The 17927-nt window shown below is 43.2% G+C and overlaps 1 protein-coding gene across 1 annotated transcript; it reads left to right on the forward strand.

The window, feature by feature from the left end:
- Positions 1-138: 138 nt before the first annotated feature.
- Positions 139-16480, forward strand: LOC129843088 (ADP-ribosylation factor-like protein 8A). The gene is made up of 7 exons (XM_055911845.1): positions 139-612; positions 9843-9923; positions 10093-10166; positions 10272-10365; positions 11316-11383; positions 11795-11865; positions 12549-16480. Exons 1-7 carry the CDS (start codon positions 490-492, stop codon positions 12602-12604), a joined length of 567 nt encoding a protein of 188 aa, XP_055767820.1. The 5' UTR covers positions 139-489; the 3' UTR covers positions 12605-16480.
- The last annotated feature ends 1447 nt before the right edge of the window (positions 16481-17927 follow it).

The following is a 17927-nucleotide window of genomic DNA, read 5'->3' on the forward strand; positions in this document are numbered from 1 at the left end:
GTATATTCTTACTCTTGTTTGTCTTGTATTGGTAGTATTTGTTTCGCATGTATAAAATAAATAAATAGACGAATCTGCCACAAAATGTTATATTTAGTGTAATATAACTTATCAACCAGCAGAGGGCGCACTTTCCAGAGTGACTCGTTTTTACATCTCAGTGATCGCAACTGCAGCTACTCATACTTGCTCCTTTCATCAAAGCGCCCCTTTCCGCGCATTGTTTCGTGGATCAGCTGTGCATGGATCTAAAACCCCACCCGATTAGGAAGGAAAGAAGGAAAAAAAGTAGCAATAATGACCGCAAGAAAATAAGAGGCTTTAAAAACAATTAACATTCTCTAAGGCGTAAAATCAAAACACCGCCGTTTACATTGCGATTCTTGAGGACTGAAACGGGTTACATCTTCGCATTCCTCCCATTTGATCGCAGCGGCGGTGAAGACATTCAGTCAGTTGATATTTTGCTACCCTAGCCACTCTCTCAAGATGATAGCCCTTTTTAACAAGCTGTTGGACTGGTTTAAACAGTTATTTTGGAAGGAGGAGATGGAGTTGACACTGGTCGGTCTGCAGTATTCGGGGAAAACCACCTTCGTCAACGTAATAGCGGTAATTTCTCAGTTTACTCGCTTCGTCTGTGTGTGCACCGATTACGATGGGAATAGACCTTTGCATAAAGTAGAGGTCTCGTGATTGAAACGCCGCTCCTCCTTTCAATTGGTACAGTGTCGCAGCATTATTCGTAATCCGGACCTTTTCGTCCTGGCTAGAAACAAATAGTCTCTCTGTGTGTGAGAATAATGTCTAGAAGTAATTTAATAGGACGATATGCTATATTAATTGGCCTATATGATTTATTGGGGGATGAAGACTGCATTACAACCTTGAAATGGTGCACTGTTATTTCATTGTACTCCAGAGTGTAAAATGTGTTGGGGCTAAATCCGCCCAGGAATGTCCAAACCAAGGTCTTGGATTAGGATGCTGATACTGTTTACATGGATGTATGACAAGGAAGTAGAAAAGGCCAAGACTAGGACCAGAAATGATCAAGGCATAGGCCTACATTGGTTGTAGTACTTTAACACACTGCAGGCTACACCAGGCCCTAAAATATTGTATCTCAATTCATTTCAATTGACTTTATTGACATGGCAAGTTCATTATTACTTACATTGTCAAAGTATACATATCGCAAAATCAAATATATGTATAAATATATACAAAATATATATATATTTATATATAAATAAATGGTGTGACCAACAGCAATAATAATAGTAGTAGTGGACATGGGATTACCATTAATAACAGCTACACCAACAATATTAATCAGAACAACATTACAGTAAAGCAATGGTAGTAGACCAGTGTCAACATGACTGAGAAGACATATGACCGGGTATGAAAGACATCTCTCTGACATACAACCAGTAGGTCACAGTTGGGCTGTACATTCGATATTGGCCTCCACTCTGACTGTATTCATTGTGTCACCCACTCCTCATTTGCTTCTACTTTGTGGCAACAACAACAGCCCTTTCACCTGCTCCATTGCAACACTGTATCAAGCCTCTCACCAGGCAGCGTGCGATTGTAGTGATATCCTTGCAGTGTGGTATGTCAATGGGTGTATAATGGTTTGTACATTCTACAGGTATTTTTGTATGAAGAGGACATGATTAGCCTATATTGATTCGGTGTTGTGTTAATACTGTAGGTGTGTGTGTGTGTTCATCCCTCTACCAGTGCTGATGAGTATTCCCTCTGCGAACACACACAAAACCAGGCTGTGCAGAAGAAGGTCATATGTGTATAAATTCACCCGTTTATAGAGCGCATAAATTAAACCTGGACCTCACCTCCTTGAGCCCAGCTGAGCTGAGCCCAGCTGAGCCCAATCTCCCAGCCCTATCTTCATCCCCTAGCCTAGCAAGCTGCCTGATCTTGCGAGCTTACATGAATGTTCGCTGCACGGATATGCAGTAATCAGCCTTATGAGGCTACCCAGGCCCTGCCTCAGACCCTGCCCTTGCTCCTACCCAACCTGAGCCCAATCCTCATCCCCTGCTCCAGCCCATCCCCAGGCTCAGCCAGCCCCAGCCAATTACCCAGCCTCAGCTCATTCTGCTGCCCCATTCACAGCTCCAAGTCCAGACGATTTCCCCATCACCATCCCCATTTTCTGCCCCATACTCAGCCTATTCCCGGCCCAGTGCCCATCCCCCAGGCCCACTTAGTTCAGGGCTCCCTAACTCACTGTCCGGGGCCATATCCGTCTGGTTTCACAGACCGTCCAATTCCCAACTTCCTGATCCTTATGGCGTATCTGTTGAGCTGCCACAGGTGGCAGTGAGTGGGGTTGTGCTGTCTTGTTTGAGGAGTGAGAATCAGAAGGCTGTCAGCCCTGGCCCTGGCTCCCCACTGAGTGTTAGACAGGGACTTGGGAAGATGGTGACTTAGTGACTCATCCTTGTTTGTCAGATCCTCCCATCTGGCAGTTTTGTGTCTCGTCTGTCTCATAACAGTCCCAGTGAGTGGCAGTTAAGTGTCCTTTATCGGTCTGCTTTTATTACACAACTGAAGGCCCAGAGGCTAACTCAGCCATGCTCTGATCAGTATGCACAGGTTATGGGTGACTGCAGTATGATCACATAGTAGGGAAGTGTATTTTTAATGGTGTAGTTTTCAAACTTTTTGGGATGACACTTTCAGATAGGGATGTAATGTATAGAGCATAAATGGCGTTCTGTTCCATTTTAATACAGAGGGAATCATATCAGTTCTAGACATTACATTTCTATGTCCAGGTTGTTGTGAAAGCATTGACGCAAGATCCCACTCGTACTAAGAAATCCAAGTACAGATCTGTAGGCTAGGCTATAGGCTATGTAACAAGATGGCGCCGACAGACATGGTCGCCCTGTTCCTAGCTCCTAGTCTACTTTGCAGTATTTATTTTTTGCTGTGTTATTTCTTATATTATTTGTGCTTAATGTTTCTTGCATTATTACATACAGCCGAAAATAACTTTTGTATATTAGATCGGCAGTCACTCACCAGCATTTCGATCAGAAATGAGACTTTCCTGAATTGGATCTTTTGTTTGTACCCCTGAGGGAATTTCACTCATCCCAGGGGCTGCTCAAAGACGCAGTTGATGGAAAGACGAATATGGAGTGGGCTTTAAGTCTGACTCAGGATGCGTACATACCATCCACCAATTCCGAGTATATTACTCGCTAATGTTCAGTCCCTGGACAATAAAGTAGACAAGCTCCGGGCGAAGAGCTCCTTCCGGAGAGACATCAGGGACATACTTTGTAACATACTTTGTTTTACGGAATGATGGCTCTCCGGATATACTGTCCCTGTCCATACAGCCAACAGGCTCCCTTCATCGTGCGGACAGGAAGAAAGAACTATCTGGGGAAAAGAAATGTGGAGGCGTATATTTCATGAGTAACTACTCATGGTGTGATTATGGTAACGTACAGGAACTCAAGTCAATTTTTTTTCTCCCAATCTGGAACACCTCAACATCAAATGCAGACCGCATTACTTCCCGAGATAATTCTCTTCGGTCATCGTCACGGCCGTGTATATCCATTCTGCCCCTCCCCCCCTATAGACAGAAATCTTTGGTCTGAGCAATCAAAATCTATGCTTCTAGATTGTTTTGATCACACAAACTGGGATATTTTCCGGGTTGCCTCCAAGAATAGCATTGTCGTATACACTGACTCGGTGACTGGGTTCATCAGGAAGTGCAAAGAGAATGTTATTCCCACTGTGACGATTAGAACTTATCCAAACCAAAAACTGCATAGATGGCAGCATTCGCGCAAAAGTGAAAGCACAAACCACCGCATTTAACCATAACAAGGTGACTGGGAACATGGACGTGTACAAACAGAGCTGCTATGACATCCGTAAGGCAACCAAACAGACAAAAAGTTAGTGCAGGGACAAAGTGTATTTGCAATTCAATGTCTAAGATGCAAGACATATGTGGCAGGGACTCCAGAAAATCACAGATTATAAAGGGAATGCCAGCCACGTCTTGGACACCGACGCCATGCTCCCGGACAAGCTAAACACCTTCGCCCACTTCGAGGAAAACACAGTGCCGCCGACGCGAGCCACCATCGCCCACAAAGACTTTGAGCTCACGTTCTCCGTGGGCGACGGGAGTAAGACATTTAAAACGTGATAACATTCGCAAGGCTGCCGACCCAGATGGCATCCCTAGCCGCGTCCTCAGAGCATGTGCAGTCCAGCTGGCTCGAGTGTTTACTGACATATTCAATCTCCCCGTCAGTTTTCCCCACTTGCTTCAAGATGTCCACCGTTGTTCCAGTACCCAAGAAAGCGTGGCCATGCACGTCTCCAACTCATTCACCAAGTTCACAGACAACAGCAGTGGTAGGCCTGATTACCAACAATGACGAGACGGCCTACAGGGAGGAGGTGAGGGCCCTGGCAGAGTGGTGCCAGGAGAATAAATAACATCTCCCTCAACTTTAACAAAACAAAGGAGCTGATCATAGACTTCGGGAGACAGCAGAGAGAGCACGCCCCCATCCACATCAACAGGGCCGCAGTGGAGAGGATGAAACGCTACATGTTCCTCTGCGTGCACATCACGGACAACCTAAAATGGGTCCATCCTCACAGACAGTGCGGGGAAGAAGGCACTAAGACCCTCACAAACTTCTACCGATGTACCATTGAGAGCATCCTGTCGGGCATCCTGTAGGGCTCTCCAGAGGGTGGTGCGGTCAGCCCAATGCAGTACCTGGGGAACGCTGCCTGCCCTCTTAAGACATCTACAGCACCCGGTGTCACAGGAAGGCATTTACAGCCACCTGAGCCACGGCCTGTTCACACCGCTACCATCTAGAAGGCGGAGACAGCGGGATCGAATAAACAGTTTTTCAATCTCTATCTCCAGGCCATCAGTCTGTTAGTCACCACTAGCCGGCTTCTGCCCAGTACCCTGCCCTGAACTTAGTCACTGTTACTAGCCAGCTACCACCCGGTACTCTACCCTGCACCTTAGAGACTGTTGCCTTATGTACAGTACATAGTCATTGAACACTGGTCACTAATAATGTTTACATACTGTTTTACCCACTTCATATGTACGTACTGTATTCTAGTCAAGACTCATCCTATAAACAGTTGAAGTCGGAAGTTTACATACACCTTAGCCAAATACATTTAAACTCAGTTTCTCACAATTCCTGACATTTAATCCTAGTAAAAATTCCCTGTCTTAGGTCAGTTAGAATCACCACTTTATTTTAAGAATGTGAAATGTCAGAATAATAGTAGAGTTTACATACACTCAATTAGTATTTGGTAGCATTGCCTTTAAATTGTTTAACTTGGGTCGAACGTTTCGGGTTGCCTTCCACAAGCTTCACACAATAAGTTGGGTGGATTTTGGCCCATTCCTCCTGACAGAGCTGGTGTAACTGAGTCAGGTTTGTAGGCCTCCTTGCTCGCACACGCTTTTTCAGTTCTGCCCACAAATGTTCTATAGAATTGAGGTCAGGGCTTTGTGACGTCCACTCCAATACCTTGACTTTGTTGTCCTTAAGCCATTTTGTCATGAGATGTTGCTTCAATATATCCACAAAATTTTGCTTCCTCATGAAGCCATCTATTTTGTGAAGTGCACCAGTCCCTCCTGCAGCAACGCACCCCCACAACATGATGCTGCCACCCCGTGCTTCACGGTGGGGATGGTGTTCTTCAGCTTGCAAGCGTTCCCCTTTTTCCTCCAAACATAACGATGGTCATTATGGCCAAACATTTCTATTTTTGTTTCATCAGACCGGAGGACATTTCTCCAAAAAGTACGATCTTTGTCCCCATGTGCAGTTGTAAACCATAGTCAAGCATTTTTATGGTGGTTTTGGAGCAGTGGCTTCTTCCTTGCTGAGCGGCCTTTCAGGTTATGTCGATATAGGACTCGTTTTACTGTGGATATTGATACTTTTGTACCTGTTTCCTCCAGCATCCTCACAACGTCCTTTGCTCTTGTTCTGGGATTGATTTGCACTTTTCACACCAAAGTACGTTCATCTCTAGGAGACAGAACGCGTCTCTTTCCTGAGCGATATGACGGCTGCGTGGTCCCATGGTGTTTATACTTGCGTACTATTGTTTGTGCAGGGGAACGTGGTACCTTCAGGCGTTTGGAAATTGTTCCCAAGGATAAACCAGACTTGTGGAGGTCTACAATTATGGGGTTGTGGAGGTCTTGGCTGATTTCTTTTGATTTTACCATGATGTCAAGCAAAGAGGCACTTAGTTTGAAGGTAGAGCTTGAAATACATCCACAGGTACACCTCCAATTGACTCAAATTATGTCAATTAGCCTATCAGAAGCTTCTAAAGCCTTGACATTTTCTGGAATTTCCCAAGCTGTTTAAAGGCACAGTCAACTTCTGACCCACTGGAATTGTGATACAGTGAAGAAATCTGTCTGTAAACAATTGTTGGAAAAATGACTTGTGTCATGCACAGAGTAGATGCCCTAACCGACTTGCCAAAACTATAGTTTGTTAACAAGAAATTTGTGGAGTGGTTGAAAAACAAGTTTTAATGACTCCAACCTCAGTGCACGTAAACTGCCGACTTCAACTGTATCTACTGCTGTACACACCTTTTCTATTCATATACTGTCCATAATGTCTATACACACCATCATATACATATAGATTTATTTCGGACTCTGACAATGCGCGTTCTGAAATGTCTTAATTCTTTTCTTGGATTTGTGTGTATTATTAGGTATTACTGCACTGGAGCTAGAAACATAAGTATTTCGCTGCACCTGCGATAACATCTGCAAAATATGTGTACGTAACTAATCAAATTTGATTCATGTACAAATATGTTTTCATATAGGATGAGATAGATGAGGTGAGATACACCATCCCACCCCCATATAGCAGACTGGGACCAACAGAGCTAAATGCAATCTATTATAGCTAGGGCCCTTACTCTTTTCTTACCATGTGACCTGACCAGGACAACCTCGAGGCCTAATTCCTTTTCTGGTCAGGTCATGCAGTCAGGGAAAAACTCAGGACCCCAATTATATCATCATCTATAGACAGGGAGTGACATTATGCTTAAATGGCATCTGACTTAACAATGAGTTCCATGTGACGTTGATACCATGTTGTGAGGTCTTGTGAGGACAATGGCCCTCCTTGACAGGATGCCATGACAGGCGTTCACTGAGAGATTTGTATTTTTTATTTAACTAGGCAAGTCAGTTAAGATCAAATTCTTATTTACAATGACGGTCTAGGAACAGTGGTTTAACTACCTTGTTCATTGGCAGAACAACATCTTTTTACCTTGTCAGCTCGGGGCTTCGATCTAGCAATTTTTCGGTTACTGGCACAGCGCTCTAACCACTAGGCTACCTACTCTGGGATCCTCTCCAATATTTAGGTCAGATGTTGTTCAGTGGTTATGAAGGAGGAACAAAGGCCTCACTTATTTCCTCCCAAGTTGATATGAAGTCACTCCATGATCAAAACAGTAGGCTTGGCTGTAGGCAAATCCTATTGACCTTTTTACATATGCTCCCTGTTTGGGGTTTCTATATCCAGGAATGTTTGCCCTTTGAATAAAAAGTGATTTCTCTGGTTTTGCTATCATTTCATTTGGACTGTTTATGGAAGTTTACATCTTAATCTTAGGGATTTAGGTCAAAATCACAGTTTTGATTGATTCCATGGGAACTTTGAGCTCACAATCTTTGCATTGGGCCATATGCAGCTTTTGCATGAGGAAATACACAACAGATAAAGCTCGCCACAGTTGCGTCCATTGATCCCAATTGATCGTCGGGCTATTTATTATTTGAAATACACAAACAGGCTACACACAGTTCAGATAGGCCTACACACAAGTGTATGAACCCCCTGCCTGCCTCTGAAAGTCTGTGAGAGACTTATTCCCTTGGCTGAACAGGTCTTTGCTAGTAATGTGTCGGTCTGGCTGAAATATAGTTCCAGGTTGCATTAGTCTTGTCTGAGCCACTTCTACAGCATGATCAGGTCAACACATTGCCCCCGGGACCATGGAAATTACACTAGTCTCAGGACCCTATAGAGTGAAAGTGGAATATTGATGTCAAGTAGAGATATGGCTTTGTGCCCTAGTGTTCTACTTTGACTTAGTATACTTCTTTAACCTTTGCCTCAACCGAACTGACTTCATAAACATCATGTTGCATCAGGTGGTGGTGTGTAATAAGCTAGTTTTGTAATGATGATGCTCTTTAAGTTGTTCATTTAATGTGCAGCCGTTCCCTCTGCTTCCTGTGTTGCTCTCAACTCGAAAAGGTCGTTTGTCAGAGAGAGAGAGAGTACAGTAGCAGCATTCCGACTGTACAAGATGAAGGCTTTCTTCTTGAGTTAACCTACAAGCGCCTCAAATGGAGTCTTTTCATAATGCATTTTGCTCATATTGTCACTATTTGGTTTATATTTCTAAACTGATTTAGACTTGGGAGATTAACATGACACGACCACTGCGTATGTTTAGTCATTTTCAGCTGAACTCGTGACATTTTTCCTGAAAGTTGTGTTGTCTGGGCTGAACTCTGGTGTCAGCATTCTGCAGATTTAATGACTAGTCAGAAATGTCAGCTCCGGGGTGAAGTTTCCCCTAGGTACAGATCAAACATCCACTTTCACTCCCCATTCCTAACCTTCAAAAGGGGCAATCTCCAGTTGCCACATACATTTTTGGAATTGTAAATGAATAATATGTACTCATTGATTCTTGAAGAATATAACTTATAAATGCCTCATAAGCTTAGTTCAACTGTCGTACCCCATCAGAAACCAATATATATATGCTTGTTTTACCTTTTTGTTTGTAAACAAAGTAAATGTAAACACACACTATATAGCCTCAAAACATGGTTTAATCTATCACTTTGATATCATGGATGGTCAGTCCTTGCACCCATAGCTCTGTCTATGAATTTGAGAGCAGTTCCATTTCTCCAGCCCCTTCCCTCAGCTTTTTATCGAAAGGGGCGGGGAGGCTCTTTGTTACTGTTTCAACCGATGGTTGCCCCTTTAAACATAAGTGGGGGGAAAATGCGAAACGGATCTAAGATCAGCGTCTAGAATCAACTTCAACTTAATGAAATAGTTAAAACTATAACTTTGATCTCATGCATGGCCAGTCCTTGCATCCATAGCTCTGTCTATGAATTTGAGAGTGGTTACATTTCTTCAGCCCCGTCCCTCAGCTGTTTACCAAACCTGTGGTGGGCGGACTGCTTTGTTATCGCTTGCTTGAACCGCACATTTGCCCCTTTTATAGAAGACCTATTGACACAGTCATTGGTATTACTACCTCATTTTATAATATTAGTTTCCCTTTAGTATAAAATAGAAAGTGAGGCCTATTTCGTTGTATCCAAAGGTGGCTAGATAAGTCATTGATCCTGCTTCATGAAATACGCTACCACCTTGCTTTCAGGTGAGAAACAAAGTACATAGGCCTATCCACTGTACACTGAGATCTGAGTGTCTACGGTACAGGAACCCTACTACCTCTTCTTCATACACACTTCCCAGGATGCATCTGATGACGTAGCCTGGGGAGTGTGATGAAAGTGCTGCTGGCCGTCGGGATCAGGTGACTTGCAGTCGTGTCTCCTGAGTTACGCATCATCGTCCAATATGGCTCATAATAATGATGAATGTGTCTGCTGAACGGTACTGCGTGTCTAACGGTCGCTCTCTCCGTCTGTCCTCTCTCCGCCCCCCCCCCCCCCCCTCTCCCTCCAGTCAGGGCAGTTCAGTGAGGACATGATTCCTACAGTGGGCTTCAACATGAGGAAGATCACCAAGGGCAACGTCACCATTAAGGTCAGAGCGTCAGACCTGATGACGAGAACACAGGCAATGTTTTGATGATGAGCTGGACTTGTCCTTGGTGCTCATGCTGATAGTGTGTGTACGTGTCAGGTTACGTGAGACTGAGAGCGAGTCCACGTGTGTGTGTGTGTTTGTACGCTTACATTCCATTGTTCTCCAGCTGTGGGATATCGGGGGTCAGCCTCGATTCCGGAGCATGTGGGAGAGATACTGCAGAGGAGTCAGTGCCATTGTGTGAGTATACACACACCCTCATCAGAGATCCATGTACCCTTTTTACCTTTCACATGCTCATGCAGTAATACGTAATGCTGAATCTCTCTCTCTCTCCTCTCTCAGTTACATGGTCGATGCTGCAGACCCAGAGAAGATTGAGGCCTCGAAGAATGAACTGCACAACCTCCTAGACAAACCCCAGCTACAGGGGATCCCAGTGAGTACAGCCTTTTACAGAAATATGATATTGGTATCGGTGTGTCGACGGTATCGAAGAGGTCAAGATGAGTGTAGGTATGGAGGTATTGGGCAGCAGAGGCTCACCTTGACCTGAGCTGTACACAAGTCGAGGGGCCGGAGGTAGGAGAGGAAGAGAACGAGTCGAGGTTTAAGAGAGACAGGGGCGAGCGACGAATGGACAGAGCAAACAACCGGGTGGTGGTTGAGCAGTGGAGGTTTACTAGCATCTCCAAGGCTAGTGCCGTAGCAGTGCTGGAGGGAGGGATGGATGGAGGCGGAGGGAGGCATGGAGGTGGGGGAAGGACAGAGGGAGGGGATTGTGTGACTCTGTCTGGGGCCGGACGTGTATTGACTTGGGGGGGGGGGGACCATTAGCAGACCTGGGCAGTGCAGTGAGATCCAGACAGGATGGCAAAAGATTCTCGGAATATTGTTAGTATCGGGTCATCTTTACATCTTTAAACACATCACTGCTCTCATAGACATGACGATAGGGGCCTAGCACACAGGGATGGATGACACGAGTCACATCACACATGCTGCTGACCGGGGTGAGGACATGTTTATTTAAAGCCGTGGGGAGTGTGGCTGTCAGCCATTTTAAATGAGAGAGGGAAGATGGGTAACGTTGTTCTGACACTAGCTAGCTATTTCTCCACTCACATCAATTCCCTTTAGCTGCCTTTGTTTCTCCACTAGCAGATATTGGCTTCCAACTGTTATTTGGAATGAGCTCTAGTTACTGTGTTACAGCGTTAGCCTGTGAAATGTAGTTCACAGCTCCAAGTGGACTACACAGCTCTAGTAACAGTGTTATAAAGCCTGTGGAATCTATTGTTAAATGGAATTGGGTTTGCAGAAGAAAAGCCTAAAAGCAGGTGCATTGGCAAAGGCAAAATCGCTCATGTCATTTCCGTTGACTCTCAGGTACTGGTTTTGGGGAACAAAAGAGATATTACGGGTGCCTTGGATGAGAAGGAGCTGATTGAAAGGATGTGAGTATGGGAGCTCTGCCATTTCCTTTAGCGTGATTTGCATAATCTACTGTGTGGGTCTCTGTCTGTTTGTGTTTGTCCTTGTCTTCGTGTGTCTATGTCTGTCGGTGTGTCTGTCTGTCTCTGTCTTATGTGTGTCTGTCTCTGTCTTATGTGTCTTATGCGTGTGTGTCTGTGTGTGTCTATGTCTGTGTGTGTCTATGTCTGTGTGTGTCTATGTCTGTGTGTGTCTATGTCTGTTTGTGCATCTGTCTGTGTGTGTGTGTCTGTCTGTCTATGTCTGTGTGTCTTATGTGTGTCTGTGTGTCTTATGTGTGTCTGTGTGTCTGTCTGTCTATGTGTCTGTCTGTCTGTGTGTCTATTTGTCTGGGTAATTGAAGTTTTTCTCTCTTTAACATTGCCCACACACAGGAACCTGTCAGCCATCCAGGACAGAGAGATCTGCTGTTACTCAATCTCCTGCAAGGAAAAAGACAACATTGGTAAGAAAACAAATGGTTAAATGATTCCGAGGGGTTGAGTTAAATGATTCCGAGGGGTTGAGTTAAATGATTCCGAGGGGTTGTGTTAAATGATTCCGGGGGGTTGTGTTAAATGATTCCGGGGGGTTGGGTTAAATGATTCCGGGGGGTTGGGTTAAATGATTCCCGGGGGGTTGGGTTAAATGATTCCGGGGGGTTGGGTTAAATGATTCCGGGGGGTTGGGTTAAATGATTCCCGGGGGGTTGGGTTAAATGATTCCCGGGTGGTTGAGTTAAATGATTCCCGGGTGGTTGGGTTACATGATTCCCGGGGGGTTGGGTTACATGATTCCGGGGGGTTGGGTTACATGATTCCGGGGGGTTGGGTTAAATGATTCCGGGGGGTTGGGTTAAATGATTCCGGGGGGTTGGGTTAAATGATTCCGAGGGGTTGGGGTAAATGATTCCGAGGGGTTGGGTTAAATGATTCCGGGGGGTTGGGTTAAATGATTCCGGGGGGTTGGGTTAAATGATTCCGGGGGGTTGGGTTAAATGCATTCAGTTGTACAACTGACTAGGTATCCTCGTTCCCTTTTAATGTTACGTAATTACATAATAATGGCCTGATAACTATACCTTTATACTTTATGTGTCGTTGGAGTAATTGAAACAAACCAAACAATAGTGTTTCTATCTTCTGGCAGACATCACACTACAGTGGCTGATCCAGCATTCCAGAACCAGGAGGACAACAACATGAGGCCTCAACTCAACCTCCCCCCCCCCCCCCCCCCCCCCCGCCCCCCCTCCTCTCCCCTCCAGGACCACAACTCCAAGACCAACCGTACCCCTCCTTCTCATCTGCTCTCTCCTCTCCCCCTCCGTTCCCTCCACTCCTCCCTTCTCTCATCGCCCTGGTTCCATTTCTAGTCCCTCCGTTTCACTCCTACCCTCTTGGTGTACACAGATCTGAGAGGATTGGATAGGTGTGAGCAATATGGCCGAATATGGAGCCATCACCACAATGCTTCTAAATCTCCAATCTTCTCGGATCTGCGTACATGGAATGGGTAGAGGCTAAGAGGGGCTGTCCTGTCATCCTCAGCTCTCCTTCCTTTTTTTTTTTTAAGCTATCTGAGATCCCTGCATTTTACTTTTTAAAAACACCCCCCCCTCTACCTGATTCCGTTCTTGTAAAGAGTGTGTGAAAAATTATGATTTGCACTGTTTGAATTGTTTTGGTATGCATTTTTTACACTTCAGACTGGATAATGTTGACTCTTGAGTCACCCACTGAGTAGTTATTGTTTGCATTGACTGTTGCAGATTTTTTTTTATTTTTTTTTATATATATATATATATATATATATATATACTATACTTGTGCAGCGTGGGTCTGATTGGATGAGATTTTGGTCAATGAGGTAATATATTTTCACCAGCTCAAATGAATCATGTTAGCCTGTCATTCAAAGTTTAAACTACTCACGCAGACACTCACTCATTCTGTCTACTAACCTGTAGCTTCACAGCTGTTCCCATAGCAACATGGTGGCCATTTTGTCTCTTAACCTGATCAGGTGATCAGCTCTGACCAATTATTTGTTGAGATTTATTGGACGCAGTCATTTCTCCTTTCTCTTGCATGTTTTACCTAACTGAAAGGAAAAGCATTCCACTACAATATGAAGGACACATACGTTTAATACATAGGTCAGCTCACAAGTTAGCAAAACTGAGATATGACATTACAGGAAATTGTTCCATATCGATGCAACATAAATCCATAAAGTTTCATGCAGGTTCGATATCGTTGACAATAAGTATAAGAATGTGACGGTCTTAAACAAACATGTTCACCTTAGTGCTGCTTCTCAAACATCTTTTCTCATATCACAGTCAAAGTCTGTTCCAATTCCAAATGCAAAACAATGTAATATAAGATCGATATCGTGTTATTTGGGGTAGATTTGGACCCTGCTTTGAGTTGTTGTACATATTCTCACCAATATCAGTGTGCAACGTTTTACTTGAACCCCCCTTTTAAAAGTCCTGCGGGACACTGTCGTAACAGTGACGTAAGTTATGTCAAACAGTCATGTCTGCTTATGGCAACGGATGAGTTGGAGAGGTCAGATGGAGAGATCAAGTAAAGTGTAACTGTTGCAATCAGACACCCTTAGCTAGCTATACCCAATGTTACTTAACACTATTTGAATTGGCTATTCCTATGTCACCTCACATTAGCATGCATTGACATTCACACGCTTTTCCGTCTGACATGTATCTTACTAAAACACATGTCCATGAATTGTAATGAATGCTACAGTACTTGCCATCTCATATAACGTGTTTAGAAGGCCATGTTTATGGACTCTTAGGCTTAGGTTTTCTTTTCATGTCTTAACTTTGAACATAACCACGAAAGAAGATGCAACACAACAATTCAATACTAAAATCAGCGGTATGTTCTTTAAAAACATCTCATAGAGCACAGAAATGATGTAAAGCACACAATATCCAACTTGTATATTTTGTTACCAGTGGGTTTTGTCTGATTATTCATAGAATATAAATCTAGCCATTGCCTCCACTAACAGTTCCTCCCTGTTGGATCTGGAGATTTCAGCTCAGCCTTTAGTTTAGTGCCATGTACTGTACTGTAGCTATAGGGTGCATACTAGTAGTCTACTGTTGCTTCCTCCCCCCTTTTCTCCTTTCCTACATTCACACAGATATGAGCGAACTAGACTGGTTAAAAGAGGCATCCATCCACCATATTGCTTTCACACGTCCTGTCTGTCCAGATCATTTCAGGTAAAGACGAAGAGTTGAGCCGAGGAAGTCCCTTTTAGAGTATTGAGGTGCACCCCTAGTCCCGTTCTTCACTTCAACGCCACTCCATAGGCGTAATACCTGTTTAAGGTTGCTAGTCGTTATTTGAAGTTGGACGTTTGTACCTGACAGAATGTACCATGGGTGAATTGGCTTGTTTAACACAAAGTAAAAATGGTCTTGTCTCTAAAATGAAGTGAAAGGTGTAATTTGTTCCACGATGCGCCTGGCTACAGTAACTGACAGTGATGTGTTTCAGTGTTATTGGTTCACAGTAAAGGACGTCTCCGTCTTAGTTCCTCTGCCTGAGAATAGGAGTCTCTTGCCTTATGCTGAACAGGCCTGGTTGTGTTGGGTTTTATGTGTGTGGGTTCAGAGAAGTCTGGTGCCAGTCTGTTTCTGCTCTCTTGACAATTCCATAATGCAATGTTTAGATTGACAATGGAGTTGGCAAAAGCACAAACAGATCGGGGACCAGGCTAGGTTCAGAGTACAGTGAAACAGAGAGAACTCATATCATGACTGTCTGCTGGAATTATCTCAGCCTTTATTTTCTCTTTTTAATTTTTTTAAAATGATTTTTGTTTCAGTTTAATGTTAATAATACACCTGCTTTTTGGCAGAATATACACATTCCTGATGAAAAGGAATCAGGACTAAGAAACGGAGCTCTATGTACTAGGTGTTTTTAATACTTACAGATAGGATCTTGTACATAGCAACTTTCAACCAAAACAACTCTCCTGAATATCAGGCCTGATGAATATGGCTATTCTTTTAATACAAAACTACACACCCTTTTCCTACAGCAGCTGTCTGCAGCCATAACAAGCTGTTATGAGAGCCAGGAGGTTATCCTTGTAGCAGTCTTCTGAATGCATTGTGATAAAGTGTATGTCATTCTTATGGTGGGGGGTGATGGGTTGTCTGTGTCTCTGTCTGCTGTGAGCGAACGTGTGATTTTGGATGAGTGGGTGGTGCGTCATTCCCAGTGGTTAGCACACCAGAAATGCAGTGGCGCGTCCTTCTCAGTTGTTAGTACCTCCTGAAATACTATGGTGCGTCATTCTCAGTTGTTAGTACATCTGAAATACAGCTGCAGTTGAGAAGCTCAAAACTATTAGTTTCCTCGCTCTCTTAATACATTATGCAGAGTGACTTACAGGAGAACTTAGGGCACATTGACTGATTTTTCACTTAGTCGGCTCGGGGATTCGAATAAACAACCTTTCGGTTACTGTCCCAGTGCTCTTAATTACTAGGCTACCTGCTGTATTAATACATAAAATACATGAAACCAGGCTGACCAATTGACTAGTGAAAGACCAATAAGGCCACATTAACATATTAAATATATAATTTCATATTGGCACATATTTAAATATTTCCACCATGGTTCATGAACCTCTTTGCAGTGGACAACAGTAAACCAATCTCTGCTCCATGATCCCAGCATAAGGAGGAGAGTGATCCATAAAACTCTTGAATCAAACGTCCAACCTGCTGTTTGTGGAGCTCCCAAGGACAAGAGATATGGTTAGCCAGTTGAACTAAAGGCCACAGTGTGAATGTACAAAAAAAACTACGTCTGATCTTTGCAATTTCTTTGAACTATTTTCCGATATCAGTTGATGTGGTCGACAAGGTCGGACAAAACATAAAGTCCAGGTGTCTCTGTCATCATGAGGACACACGTGACTTTAATTAATGTATCTTCATTTTCTGTCTGTCAGTGACCACTGTATATGTCACTATTGTTATCTTGAGATGAGAATAAAATAAAACTGTCCCACTCTGTAAACCCAATTTATGGATTTTTTTTCTGTGAGTTTCCTTGTATGACTGTTATTTATTATATACAGTACCATTCAAAAGTTTGGACACACCTACTCATTCAAGGGTTTTTCTTTATTTTTTACTATTTTCTATATTGTAAAATGATAGTGAAGACATCAAACTATGAAATAATACATATGGAATCATGTAGTAACCAAAAAAGTGTTAACTTCTTATGGCTGGAGGCAGTATTGAGTAGCTTGGATGAATAAGGTGCCCAGAGTAAACTGCCTGCTACTCAGGCCCAGAAGCTAAGATATGCATATTAGTAGTAGATTTGGATAGAAAACAGTCTGAAATTTCTAAAACGGTTTGAAAAATGTCTGTGAGTATAACAGAACTCATATGGCAGGCAAAAACCTGAGAAAAAATCAGAGGTTTGTAGGTTTGCCTATCCAATATACATTGTCTATGGGGTCATATTGCACTTCCTAAGCCTTCCACTAGATGTCAACAGTCTTTAGAACCTTGTTTGATGCTTCTACTGTGAAGGATGAGGGAATAAGAGCTGATTGAGTCAGGGGTCTGGCAGAGTGCCACGAGCTCACTCAGGCGTGCCCCCGTGAGAGTTAGCTGCGTTCCATTGCATTTCAACAGACAAAGGAATTCTCCGGTTGAAACATTATTGAAGATTTATGTTAAAAACATCCTAAGGATTGATTCTATACATCGTTTGACATGTTTCTACAAACTGTAATGGAATTTTGGGATTTTTCGTCTGGCCTGCCCGTCATGAATTTGGATTTTGGAAATAAACGCGCGAACAAAAGGGAGTTATTTGGACATAAATTATGGACAATTATCGAACAAAACAAACATTTATTGTGGAACTGGGATTGCTGGGAGTGCATTATGATGAAGATCATCAAAGGTAAGTGAATATTTATAATGCTATTTCTGACTTCTGTTGACTCCACAACATGGCGGGTACCTATATGGCTTGTTTTTGTGTCTGAGTGCCGTACTCAGATTATTGCATGGTGTGCTTTTTCCGTAAAGTTTTTTTTAAAATCTGACACATCGGTTGCATTATGGATAAGTTTATCTAAAGTTCCATATAAAACACTTGTATCTTTTATCAATGTTTATTATGAGTATTTCTGTAAATTGATGTGGCTCACTTGCAAAATCACCGGATGATTTGGAGACAAAACATTACTGAACATAACGCGCCAATGTAAACTAAGATTTTTGGATATAAATATGAACTTTATCGAACAAAACATACATGTATTGTGTAACATGAAGTCCTATGAGTGTCATCTGATGAAGATCATCAAAGGTTAGTGATTCATGTTATCTCAATTTCTGCTTTTTGTGACTCCTCTCTTTGGCTGGAAAAATGGCTGTGTTTTTCTCTGACTAGGTACTGACCTAACATAATCAGATGGTGTGCTTTCGTCGTAAAGCCC

This window comes from Salvelinus fontinalis, chromosome 3 (genome assembly GCF_029448725.1).
Source record: "Salvelinus fontinalis isolate EN_2023a chromosome 3, ASM2944872v1, whole genome shotgun sequence".
In the NCBI taxonomy this organism is placed as follows: domain Eukaryota; kingdom Metazoa; phylum Chordata; class Actinopteri; order Salmoniformes; family Salmonidae; genus Salvelinus; species Salvelinus fontinalis.

Bases quoted from the DNA above. Each gene is read 5' to 3' on its own strand.
- LOC129843088 (XM_055911845.1), top strand. From the start codon at position 490: ATGATAGCCCTTTTTAACAAGCTGTTGGACTGGTTTAAACAGTTATTT. The intron at 10,167-10,271 runs GTGAGTATACAC...CTCCTCTCTCAG, and splicing joins AGAGGAGTCAGTGCCATTGT to TTACATGGTCGATGCTGCAG. The intron at 11,384-11,794 runs GTGAGTATGGGA...GCCCACACACAG, and splicing joins AAGGAGCTGATTGAAAGGAT to GAACCTGTCAGCCATCCAGG.